The sequence below is a fragment of the Apium graveolens genome, chromosome 8 (assembly GCF_009905375.1).
Source record: "Apium graveolens cultivar Ventura chromosome 8, ASM990537v1, whole genome shotgun sequence".
Classification (NCBI taxonomy): Eukaryota; Viridiplantae; Streptophyta; class Magnoliopsida; order Apiales; family Apiaceae; genus Apium; species Apium graveolens.
In genome coordinates, this window is record NC_133654.1 from 47,446,245 (window position 1) to 47,458,718 (window position 12,474).

The 12,474-nt window shown below is 32.4% G+C and overlaps 1 protein-coding gene across 2 annotated transcripts; it reads right to left on the minus strand.

Moving 5' to 3' along the window:
- Positions 1-1,455: 1,455 nt before the first annotated feature.
- LOC141677718 (uncharacterized) lies at positions 1,456-12,221 on the minus strand. Of its 2 annotated transcripts, XM_074483761.1 has the most exons (11): positions 12,017-12,221; positions 11,047-11,136; positions 9,809-10,029; positions 8,970-9,003; positions 7,909-8,045; positions 5,534-5,600; positions 5,211-5,310; positions 4,498-4,661; positions 2,788-2,834; positions 2,608-2,658; positions 1,456-2,063 (listed from the first exon to the last, which is right to left on the minus strand). In XM_074483761.1, exons 1-11 carry the CDS (start codon positions 12,090-12,092, stop codon positions 1,665-1,667), a joined length of 1,386 nt encoding a protein of 461 aa, XP_074339862.1. In that variant the 5' UTR covers positions 12,093-12,221; the 3' UTR covers positions 1,456-1,664. The 2 variants fall into 2 exon arrangements, with proteins under 2 accessions (XP_074339862.1, XP_074339863.1); XM_074483762.1 differs by lacking the exon at positions 11,047-11,136 and having other exon boundaries at positions 12,017-12,218.
- Between the last annotated feature and the right edge of the window lie 253 nt (positions 12,222-12,474).

Below are 12,474 nucleotides of genomic sequence, written 5' to 3' on the forward strand. Positions count from 1 at the left end.
ACTACACAATTTATTTATATTTTCTATTAAAATTCATGTTTTACCCCTCATTAATTTAGTTGTAATGTAAAAATGGTGCATTTTGCATCTGAATTGAAAGTTACGTGCAACAAATTGCAATTTCTGTAAATAGATATACAACATTAAGTTTGAGTCAAAGATAAGGGATGTAAAGTGTAAGCCTCTCATTATTTATTTTTTAAATATTCTCGTGTTATAGTTTCTTAAAAAAAATATCTGGCAAGAAAAAAAAGTATATTCTTTTCTTTTTTGTCAGAAAAATGTATAATTAAAGGAAGGAACTCCAAGTCGGATATATCTACAGAGCTTTATGTGCAAGAGTAATGGCAGGTACGAAACATTTAAAATGCGATTGTTATCTTGAAATAAATGAGAAATAGATAGAGGAAAAAGAAAACGTCTAGATGCATAAAACAAGGTCAAGATTCAACAACGGTGTTCGTGTGATGTCGAATATACTAGACTATACATCCTTTCTCTCATGCGATAACTTTATTCTTCTGTTTTTTTAATATTTGATGTTTATACGGGTATAAAGTGTTTCAATCATATAACTAAAATAGTTACTTTTTAAATAAAATCTGAATAAAAATGTATGACTTGTACTAAAATCAAAATAATTATTTTATTTTTTTTGAAACTTTAAACTGCTTGCTAAAAAGTCAAACAATATAATTCTTGATTTGTAACATAAGAAATCACCTGTTAATGAAATTTTTCGATAATAGTTAAAAATAAAAATATTAAATGTAAAAAATGAAGTACGAAATTGACATAATCATCTACATTTACGTCAATCTTCAGTATTAAATTTATTTGTAAAATTTATATTTTCAGTGTTGCAAAATTTATAGCTAATTGAATTATAACTATTAATTGTCAGGACAGCAGCCCTAATTTTTTTTATGCAAGATCTGTAATGCAAGTCATGTTTGGTATGCAACAACTAACGTCAGCAAAATTTGCATGCAAAATAAAATAAATATGTAGCATGGACTTATAGACTTGAGCAACATAGTTTTCACTTTTCAAGACTGATTGAAAGAAGGTTGGTGTGCTAATTTTTTACCTTTCTTTTGCTTTAATATGATTTTAAAAAAATTAGTCTACTTTTAATAAAAATAGTAATGTTATTGGAATTTTCTTAAGTAAACGTCTTTACCTGATTACTCGGGTAATATATTCAGGTCATTTGGCAAACAAAAAAGGAAAAAAAAAACCACCACCAGAGAGGTTTGTAATTCAACATTGTTTAATATTTACCCCTTTTTTATATAAAGTTTTATTAATTTATCTTAGGTGTGATCATTTCCTAATGTAGATGTCTCAGCAACTAATAACCACCAAGCAAGGTATTGTTGTAATTATCTTATATCAAAGAATTAATATTGCCAAAAACTAGACAGTTGTGTATGAATTTAGAACTCCGGAAGGGAGAGGAGAAAAAACAAAGAGGGTCAATTTCCACTTTCTTTTTACTTCAGACTTCTACATCAAAAAGAGGGGGGGGGGGATTTGGTGATCCCATGATATATCACATGGGAATAAAGTTGCCATGTGCTTGTATGAAATTAAATGATTAAAGAGACCAATCCTAAATAAAACCTTTTTATGACGGAAATTAATACAAAGTTGCTGCAATTTTAACTCTGTCCTGGCCTCCCACTCATGTTGTCCTGTGAGTTACCATGTGATGGGGGCTGTGGAGGTGGTGGTGCCGTCCCCGAGAACATCTCCATTACAGATCTCAATGCCCCCGAAAGATCTTCAGGCATTTGCTCACCAAGATTAACATTAATGTTCCCGCCTATCCTAATATCCGCGTCAGGGACAGAGGTGTTACCATCTCCCTGTGGCATGTCTTGAGGATGTGCTCCCTGGTAATTCGAAGTCATATTACGAATCAAGCTTCCAATATCAACAGGAATGCCATTAGCACTAAGAGGCACAGACGTAAACTGTGGAGGCACTGTGTCGTGACTCCTTGAGCCCCCTGCAGATTGATGATTTTGATCTCTCTGATGACTTGAGGAACTTGAATACTGTATACATCAAGGAAAAGACACAGATTTATTTGATTATCCAAATGCAACAATAGATTCTTTACTAAAAAAAACAGATCTGTTGCAATTGCTGGTAAAAGTTTTATCACTTCAAAAAGAGTGATCATAAGTGCTACATCTGCAATTTTTAACATTCATTATCTACACTATCTATCTTAAAGGATTATGCTTCTTCTAGAGAATTCAAGTATGTATTTTTGAGTGTGCACTTGGGTGAGGTTAGGAAACAGGGACTAACATCCGGTAGTTTAAAGATCTAAAATACATTACAACATCACAAAATAATAAGAGTAGATGTTTGATATAGAATAGAACTCATTCGCCTGTATTATGACTACTCTGTCAAAACAAAACTGTCAAAATAAAGCGGTCAAAAAGTACAAAGGAGCCAACAAAAAAAAATGGCCCCTCAACCTGATCTCAAATATCTTGCCACCAACGTGGAGCATTTCTAGAACTTTTTTAAAGTTCCATATCATGACTTAATACAATTTACTTGGATAACAGTAACACAAACCAATACCTGATAATGTCCTGCTCTACGATACTCTTCCCTCAACTTCTGCTCTGCAGCCTAAATTTCACAATGACAATAAAATCGTGATACATAGAGTTTACAGCAAAAGGAAAAAAGAAACAACAATAAAAAGTAGTAATACATATTTGACAACTATAACAACTAATAAATTACATATTTGCTTACTCGAATATTCTCTTTGACCGAATCGTTAGTTGGATCCAATTGTAGAGCTGCATAACAAGTAAAAGCAGAAGTTATAAAATAATTGCCTTCTGTGGCAGTGAGTTTAGGCAGAAAGCTTGAATGCAAATAATCAGCACGCATAAAAAAATAATGGACATGTTTAATTCAACAAATGTCTACTCACCACTTCTAAGATTATTTGTCCAGTATAACTAACTAGGCATCTTGCTCTGTGTAAATGTCCGCTGATCAAAAAGTATCTTACATTCCATATGCGCTACAGAATTTTTGTTTTAGAAACAGAAGAGATGTCAGGGTCTTGTAGTCCAGTGTTACTCCTCATGATTTTCTAACCCTAGCCTACTGCTACTGCTCAACTATTATCTAACCCAACAGCTTATAAATAGGAAGACATGAGCTAAGCCTCTAAATTACATACAAATGGCAAGTTTAGGCTACGCCTCAGTGAAAGCTCCAACACTGAAGCTACTTGTAATTAGCTTTCTGACCCCCGTCCACCTGGGACCAAAAGCCATATACAATAGTGAATATATACAGCCTAAATGCCCTTGATAGTTGACGATACGAGTCAGATAAAATCCGACAGCCCTATGTCTCTCAACTAATCATGAAGTGGCTTCGAGTATTTAGGTCAAAAATAGGCTGAAGTGCCACAATGTATATATTGTCAGACTCAGAGATACCCATGGGACAGCAGAAGTTGGCTCTTAATTTCCACATGGTTTGATGCATAGTTTTTAAGGCAATGCCTATGCGGCGGCGTCCATTGGCATTACCTAAGTGAATTATCAATCAATTATATATAATTGATTATTTATCCTAATATAATTTGACGTTGCTTAGTTCGATTATAATGTTTCTTCGAGCAGTCTCATTTATAAACTTGAACCACTCTGATCAAACATTTGAATCCTTAGAATCTAACAATAACAAGCTAAAAAATAAATTATATTATATAAAATAATATTACTTTATTCAATTATATGTATAAATAGTCAACCACTTCTACAAAACAGATTTACATATGTGTGTGCCCCTATATGCTAATGCCAAATTCAACTACACGTAGGTGACGACATGACTTGCCTTAACGCCTCGATAGGTGTGATTCAATGACTGCTGAAAAATTGAAAGCAGTTTATTTACAAGATTATATTTTTATTAGAACCTTATATCTGAATGAACAAGATCCACACGTATGTGTTACTACTATGTACTAATGCCTCTCCATAGAGTATTAGAGTAAAAAATATCAAATGAATGAACTCTTGTGCTCATGCAAATTCTGCAATACATAGGATCCTTACTATTTATCTATTTCAACTGTACTTCTTTCACAAATATTTATTTTGAAAAAAATGCAAATGCGCAGATGATAATTCTGTCACTGGAGACAGCTGAGTTCAGTCCGTTATTTTGTATTTAGATACCTATACATCGTCAAGACATGAGAGACTACATCAAGAATTAAGCAGTCTACACTAGGTATAATGAAAAATTTATATTTCTTTTTGTGCTACAGATGTCTGAAGCAAGTTATACAACGACTTGACAGGATTACTAGGACAGTACTACCTAGTGAATACATTAGGGTCTTCTAGATGTCAATATTAGCGACCAATAATTATATGCTGGCATAATCCACTGCTGTGAAAACATACTGGTTACCGTAATGAACATCACATGTACCTTTACTAAATCCTTTATCAATAGCATCCCTATAGTTCCCTTGAGCATAATACGCGAACCCCAAACGACTGTATGCCTTTCCATAATTTGGGTCAATCTCAATGGATCTAACACAGTCTCCAATTGCCTCCGCGTACTGATTGATCTGGGTGTAGGCAGCCGCTCTGTAGATGTACATGTGGTAATTAGGTAATATAAAACAAAACCTAAATAATGAAGCATGATTTACAAGCAAGCGAAAAATTCCACTATTGGTTACTGCCAGAGATGAACAAACTAGTGTACATATGAACAATGCACCTACACCTTCTAGCCTTAGCCTTTCCTACACCCCTAGACAATGTGTTCTCCTAAGCATTGCAGTGTTGGTGTATCGATTTATACAGGTGTTTTAACTCACAGAAAATAACATTAGACAATATAATCTCTCTCTTTGTAATAAGTTGTCTTCTACAATCAGATCTGTAATCAAGAATATAAATAAAGCAGACTAGCATTAACATGGTGCATCACCTTAAGAACAATCAGTGAAACATGAGAATCGTGGCTAACAGGTTAAAGGTCTGAACCTAACTACCGAGTAAGATTACAAGTTAGATTTTAGCCTTGCTAAATATGGCCACTAAGGCATCTCACTCTACGCAGGTAAAATACTACTAATCTATAACCCCGGCCTAGATTAAAATTTTCAACAAAACGAGTAAGTTGTGAACCTGTTGCAATAGTAGACAGCATTCTCTTCAAATAGTGCTATCGCAAAAGTGTACAGCTCGACTGCATTGGAGTATTGCTTCAGCTGCATGGCTTTGTTACCTGGAATTTGGAACAATAGACATGCAATTAATATTTAAAAAGACAACTGTATGCCACAATTGCCACTTAAGAAAAAGTTAAGCCGAAGCAAAGATTTCCAGATCGTAGAATGTATTTAGGAATCATAAAGTTCATTTCTAGACCATGTAAATTGATGAAAGATATATATGGACGGGCGCAAAATTAAGTACAAACAGATGCCCGGGCTTTTGATTCAACATACCTTGTGACTTTAAGATCTCAGCAAGATTTTTTCGATCATATGTCTGGCATACAGATTTTTCCATCTCCTAATATCAATCATCAGAAAATACATTCCCTTAAAAAGATGAATCTCCAGCAATTAAGAATAGCAGCAAAAAGCTAATTTGATGATGCACTTGCTTAGTGTATGGTAAGCATTGATAACAGAAACAAAACTTGCAAATACGAACATGTAGTATGAACATTTACTGACGGTTCAAAACAAACTTTGATGTCTAGTGTTTAAATTTTAAACAAGCAGAAATGAAGACAGACATGCAATGCATTCTCAAATATCATACATCTAAAAAAGTCTACTCATGGTGCATCTGGCTAAGATTCTAGATGGTTTAATCATTAATGCCACAAAATAATCTATTTTACATCTTTCAATTTAATTTTATCAAAATTTAAAAACCAGATATAACTGAATTTTGCAGAAACAAAATGGTTCATGTCAATCACTATCTCAACCTCACTGCATAAAACTATACCGCACAAGATACAAAGACACTAGTGGATAACAGCCTAAATAGTAAACAAACATCTACTACTCAGTATCTGCACATACATAAGACAGTTCTTCATATCTGATATCTTTCAATAGTAGTTTTTATGTTTAGGATGCAAAAGCCAACACACAAAGACGTAAGACAAATGAGGATGAAATAAGAACAATATCTATCTTACAAAACACAGCAGACCAGTAGCTGAGAGTTCTTATATACAGGATGTTACGACTTTAATTAAAAAAAATTATAGAAGTTCAACTGCTTAAAATGCTTCAAATTTATCGTGCCTTGTACAAAATTGTGGCATTTTCAGTGCAAAGATTGATAAACTTTTCATCCACTATTCATTTTACATGCTATGATCAGATTAAATAAATAAGAAGGCAAGGGAAACATAATTATATAGAATTAGTAATGAAAAGAAATGCCTTCAGCGCATCTCCCTCCCCAACAACCCATACTTGCAACTTAAAAAGTATAGTTGAAACACAAAGATGAGCATGTGCACCTTCACGGGGATACAATACCTATTTCGGAATAGGACTCAATACAATGCAATATGGTTTCACAAACCATTTCAGTCCAATATGCATCAAATAAAACTGGAATTCTTATTAATCAAATTTGCATAAGCTACTGCTCAACCAATAATGGAACTCACAGAAGTTGGTTACAGCTTAAATTTTAAAACTATCATTTAATTTTCAGCAACAAAAGAATACTTTATATAATGGGTTTGCTCTGAAGAATCTATCACCAGACTTTAACAAGAAAAAGGTATGGACGAATGACAATCTTAAAACATAAAAATTTAAAAGATTTAAACTGTTTCTCTTCTATGTTTCTGACAAATGTCAAAATTATATCCTATATATAATTGGAGTAAGGGAGTTAATGTGATACGGTTTGGTCGTCAGGTTAGGTTAACATTGTAATTAGAAAAAGAGACATAAGCTTACACAACAACAAACACACCTATAATTACACACAACTCACGACACCTACTCAAAATTATTTTTTCACAATGTAAGATATTATAATAATTTTAATAGTAGTTAGCAATTGATAAAATTTATATCTAATAACATTTCGACTAAATAATACAACCAAAATTTACATAAAGCAAAAATAAATTCAAACCAAAAAATTGTAAAATAAGAAATCAAAGGTAAGATATTAAAATGTCGTAATAAGTTAAAATTTAAAATAAAACTAGAACACATTACAAATTTGTATATTAAAATGTTATAATAAGTTAAAATTTACAATAAAACTAATACACACTACAAATTTGTCATTTCGTAAATATTTGAAGTAATTATATTTTTAAGTAATATTATATTAAAATTGAAAACATTATTAATTTTTAAACCTTACGTGAATTGAACGAGGTTTGTAAATATTTTTTTGCAAGTTTACTCTGAAATCATAAATTAGTTTTATACAGTATAATAAAGTTATTGCGTGAAAAAAAACATATTATTAATTTTAAAACTAAAACATAACATAAAATTTTATGAGAGATGACTAAATTAATCAATGAAGATCAGCGTTATTTTTCAAATATCAATTCATAATTTTTTTCAAATTTAAAAATATTAAGTATAATAAAAATAAACTCATACTAAAAATTGTCAAAGCATCCCGTGCATCGCACGGGCATAAAGCTAGTATAATGAATATGCAAAAAGAATGCAGATGAAAAAATTTCATATTTATCGGCCATGTAATATATACGCGGCATGAGATGTAACCTGAAATGGTGCAGCAGTAACTAAAAAGTTAATGACAATACTTGATGGTATATAGTGCAATTGCAGAAATATACAAGGGAATATCATACCGCTATAGCACTATGAAAGGTTCTTGTTGCCCTATCAAGTTGGTCCTCATCATCAGTTCCATCAGGCATAGTCTTAAAAAAATGAGCCTTTTCCAGTGCACCAAAAAATTGCCCAAAAATTTCATCCTTGGATATTCCTGACAATGACACAGCAGACAACTACTAGTTTCATAGGAGGGGAAACAATAAAGTTTATGGCATCTAGTTTTTAATAAAATCTGTTGTTACCGAAGCCATGCTTCAGTAACGATTAAAGTTGAAATCCTGATCCCTAAAGCCAACACTAGGGCATATTGGTGATGTGTCAACTCAGAATCAATCTGTCAAGATCATAATGGTCATGCATTCAGCATGCAGTTTTCTACATAAACAGAGTATGTTACCTAACAGTTAAATTAGATTTTGTGCAAGTTAAAAGCTAATTTCAAACAGAGATTACTTGCATCCAACTATAGTTCCCTCAAAGATACAAACAGTAGAATTCAGTGTTCAGCAATATAATTTTCAGTAAAAAAATTGGACAACTTGTAACTGCTTTCTGATTACACATGGTCCAGGCTGCTTACTTTTTCATTGAGTCAGCGAGCCAGACAACATGCCAGTATCTATCATATGTAAAAAAAAAATTGATAATGATCCTATCTGCACGCAAGGACAAGATAGTTCGTGGATAATAAGTCAATCAATCTGAACTGGAATTAATTCTTAAGGAAGCAAATAATTTTATTGCATATTGGGGGCTTTTGAGTTTCATGCCAGAAATTAATAAGGATGGCATGCATAAAACAGGTCTTGGATTTATAAAGGCTAATAGGAAGAAGCAGACAGATGTTTACCTTCCAAATTACTTTTGTAAAAAAAAGATGCAAATATGCACCCACACCACATAGGAAAGAACTAAAGCATGATAGAAGTATTAAGATAAACCTCTTCCAGAACTAACACTGATGACCAAATTTTCCCATAAAAATTTATTCAACGCCAATCAATATCTTAGATGATACCAGAATTATTACTTGTCAAAAAGTTGGGAACTCGAGGAGAATATTTAAAATACATACCCTGGGTGGAAGCTTCTCTTGTCCTGTGAGTTTCCTGTGGAAAAAGACCATAGAGACAGTCAAGCTTAAACCATCAAATGTAAAGTATATAATCAGAAATCTAGAAACATCTTGACTTTTAAAGTGGTCATACACAAATAATTGTTTTATTCCATTAAGAGAATATAAACACATAGCAGAAAAAGAAGTTCACCCACCACCATGGAAAACAATAAAACACATGTAAGAAAGCAAAAATGGGTATAAAAATATCAGCTTTCCTATCTTTACAAAGAGCTATTTGTAAAAATATTTACCATGGGCCTAAGACAAAGAAAAGAACAATTTAAAATTATATACCACTAGGTACAGAAATACACATGATGGAGAACTATAACTCTGAGCACAAGGATATATATTGACCTATTCAATTTGCAACACGCTGCTTGACGATAAAACCATTATATAACATTACAAAATAGATCAACATGAATCATATGTTAATATCGAAGTTGAATCAGATATATTACAAAAGCTTAATCAGTGTACACAGAGAAATTCAACAACATAACACATATTTTTCTCAATAGTGTTGTAACACTTCTATTCTATTTAAGGAGTCTATATTACTTCAAGGAGCAAAAAGAAACAGACATGTAGCTAGAGATAATGTATACCATGTTAAATCATAGTACATTTATATGCATATGAACCGGGAGGTTATTTAATCTTCTATCTTACAGTATAAATAATTAACCACTTTACAAACATTGCCAAGTAAAAAAAGAAAATGGTAGAATTAAACATTTAACTAATGAAAAAATTAGACATGGTAATGCTGCTGCATGATTGGCATCAACCTTATTCAGTGCTGCGGATGTACTAGGAACATCAGTTGAAAATTGGTTATGAGTTAAATTTGACTTGTTATCACGTTGTTCGTTTGATTCCCGTAAACGGAATATTTCAACCAAGGAATCACTTGATGGGCTATCAATAGAATGATTAATCTTAAATACATCTGATAAGCATTCCTTTGCAACTTCAAGCCCTTCAAGATCAACACCGGGGGAAGGTTCAACTGCATCAAAGAGATAAATTTGACTGGATTAAAAAAAAAAACTTCCAAAACAAGAATTATCATGAACTACACAAATCTATATAGTTCAATTGTTAATTTGGACAACCAAATAATCATAACAAAAATATGCAAATGTCTCTATCTTAAAAATTAAAAATAGTCATACTGGAACATAGTATGTTTGAGATATTTATATTTAAATGAAAACTAAAAAATTACACATCCCCTTTTGTACAAGTAAACTGTAAAAGCCTACTACAGCATGATACATAAAGTCGTTCTAACTCAAATAAGAAGCACATAATCCATAAAGGAAATAAATGTAACAGACATGAAGAGAGAAAATTTGTGATCAAAGACAAATTACAACATTCTAGCTTTACACTATTAAATACAACGCAAAAAGAACTAAATATATATAAGGTTGACCTCCAAGACATAACTCTATATTGAGTCATATTATAATCATAATGTAATAATTATATCATTAGTGTCATTAAACTTCTATTACTTATTGAACTGCAACTTCCATGTATAATATAATAAATTATAATTGGTCGAACACTGTATTATTTTTATGAATGCAAACACCCCAATCACTGGAAAATAGAAAATCACCCCTGCTTTGGATTTGGGAGTCCCATTTACTGTAAAATCAATCAGCATCCATGAGCAGCCAACTGCTTTTTTTACCCATTTCACTTACAAAATGCCAATTTTACAAACTCGGATCTGAGCAGGTTATGAAGCATGTTAAGTTCAAATATTTAAATTTCTTGATAATTTAGGGTGTCAAGTCCCTTCCAAATTCACCCTTAACTTATCTTAGTCTCTTATATTATTCGTTTTTGTCAACTTTCTTTGTATGTAACTGTTGATATGTTGCTTTATTGGGGATGGCATTTGTAATTATATATATGTGTGATGTGTTTGAGAATACATTGTATTAAACTGACGGGGAGACAAAATTATGGGGGGGGGGGATTCTCTGAAGGCATATATGGAGAAAGTTTGAACCTTTACAACGGTCAGAGGGTGCAAATTTTTGTAAAACGACAGCTACTTCTGAGGGCAGTGAAGGATAATTCCATCCAAAGGCTTGTGGAACTGAACAAAAACATCTAGTTAAAATAATTCTGTTGCTGCATCGCCAAAGGCTTTATGTTTGTTAGGATTTATTACAAAAAAAAATGTAGTGTAGGGCTTCAAGTTCAAATTCAATAGACACACCGCCGTTGGTTTTAAAAAAAAAAAAAACAAAACACAAAAAAGTGAAACCATAAAACAGACTTTGACTGGTAGAAATCAACCAAGAGCAAAAATTTACTATACAAATCTAAACAAGTTTAGAATGAAAGAATCTCATTAAATATACATGAACAACGCCCACGTGTCGGAAAATGCGTTGCTTCAAAATTCAAGCTATTGACAGAAATAAATTACTTGGGGAAGTCGGCTCTGTTTGACAAACCACATATTTCCAAATCCTTAACCAACAAAATAGTATACATGCCAAAACATTACTGGTCAAAAAAATGTATGCTCCGATACCCCGAAAAACCTGGGGTACTCAGACAGATTCCTTTTATGATAAGTATTCATAACTTTAATTTGATCATTTCCATCCATCCATTACAACTCAACTACATCTAGATTCCAATATTACACTGTAAGTAAAAAATCGTATGTATAAAGTAGTTCATTGTTTCCTTGCATTACACTCCTACCTAGGGCTGAATTACGAATTAGGATTCTCCAGAAACTAAAAATAACAAACATTACAAAAAAACAATTATAGTTCAGTAAATTCACTCCCAATTAAAAACAGAAAACCCTGAGTAATTAAATGCATAGGGTGAATAGAAAGCCACAAAATGAGTGAGAACCCCTAGAAATAGATGTTGTTAGGTGACACAAGCTACTAGTAGTAGTACATAGCAATTATTTAAAAGACATTAAGTTGAGAGAGAGAGAGAGAGAGAGAGACCGAAATCGAGGAATTGTAAGAAAGAACGGACGATCCTTTGGGAGAGATGAGAATCGGTGCTCAGCTTGTTGGACATCCTTCCCTTTCTCCTTCCCCTTTTTGCTCAACACTTCGGCACTTCACTTGTAAACGCTTTTACACATACAGGCCTTGCAAAGAGGATGTATATCGGAATGGGGCCAAATAAGTTTTTTTTTTAAGTCGGTCTTTTCCAAATAAGTTTTTTTTTAAGTCGGTCTTTTGTAAATCCGTCGAAAGTTGGGCGAGAGCGAGACGGCATTAAGACTCCGGTTCGTTTTCTAAAAATCGGATATCGACCGGATCAAAAAATATTTTTTTTAATCGGACAAAATTTGGGTGAAATAGGTGGTAGTATTATAATAATTATATATATAATATCTCATATCTCATTATCAATTTTTTGTGATTTATATATATAAATCGGTAATTTTTATAAC

Bases quoted from the DNA above. Each gene is read 5' to 3' on its own strand.
- LOC141677718 (XM_074483761.1), bottom strand. From the start codon at position 12,092: ATGTCCAACAAGCTGAGCACCGATTCTCATCTCTCCCAAAGGATCGTC. The intron at 8,046-8,969 runs GTATGTATTTTA...TGTCATTGTCAG, and splicing joins AAGAGAAGCTTCCACCCAGG to GAATATCCAAGGATGAAATT. The intron at 2,064-2,607 runs GTATTGGTTTGT...TGATGTATACAG, and splicing joins GTAGAGCAGGACATTATCAG to TATTCAAGTTCCTCAAGTCA.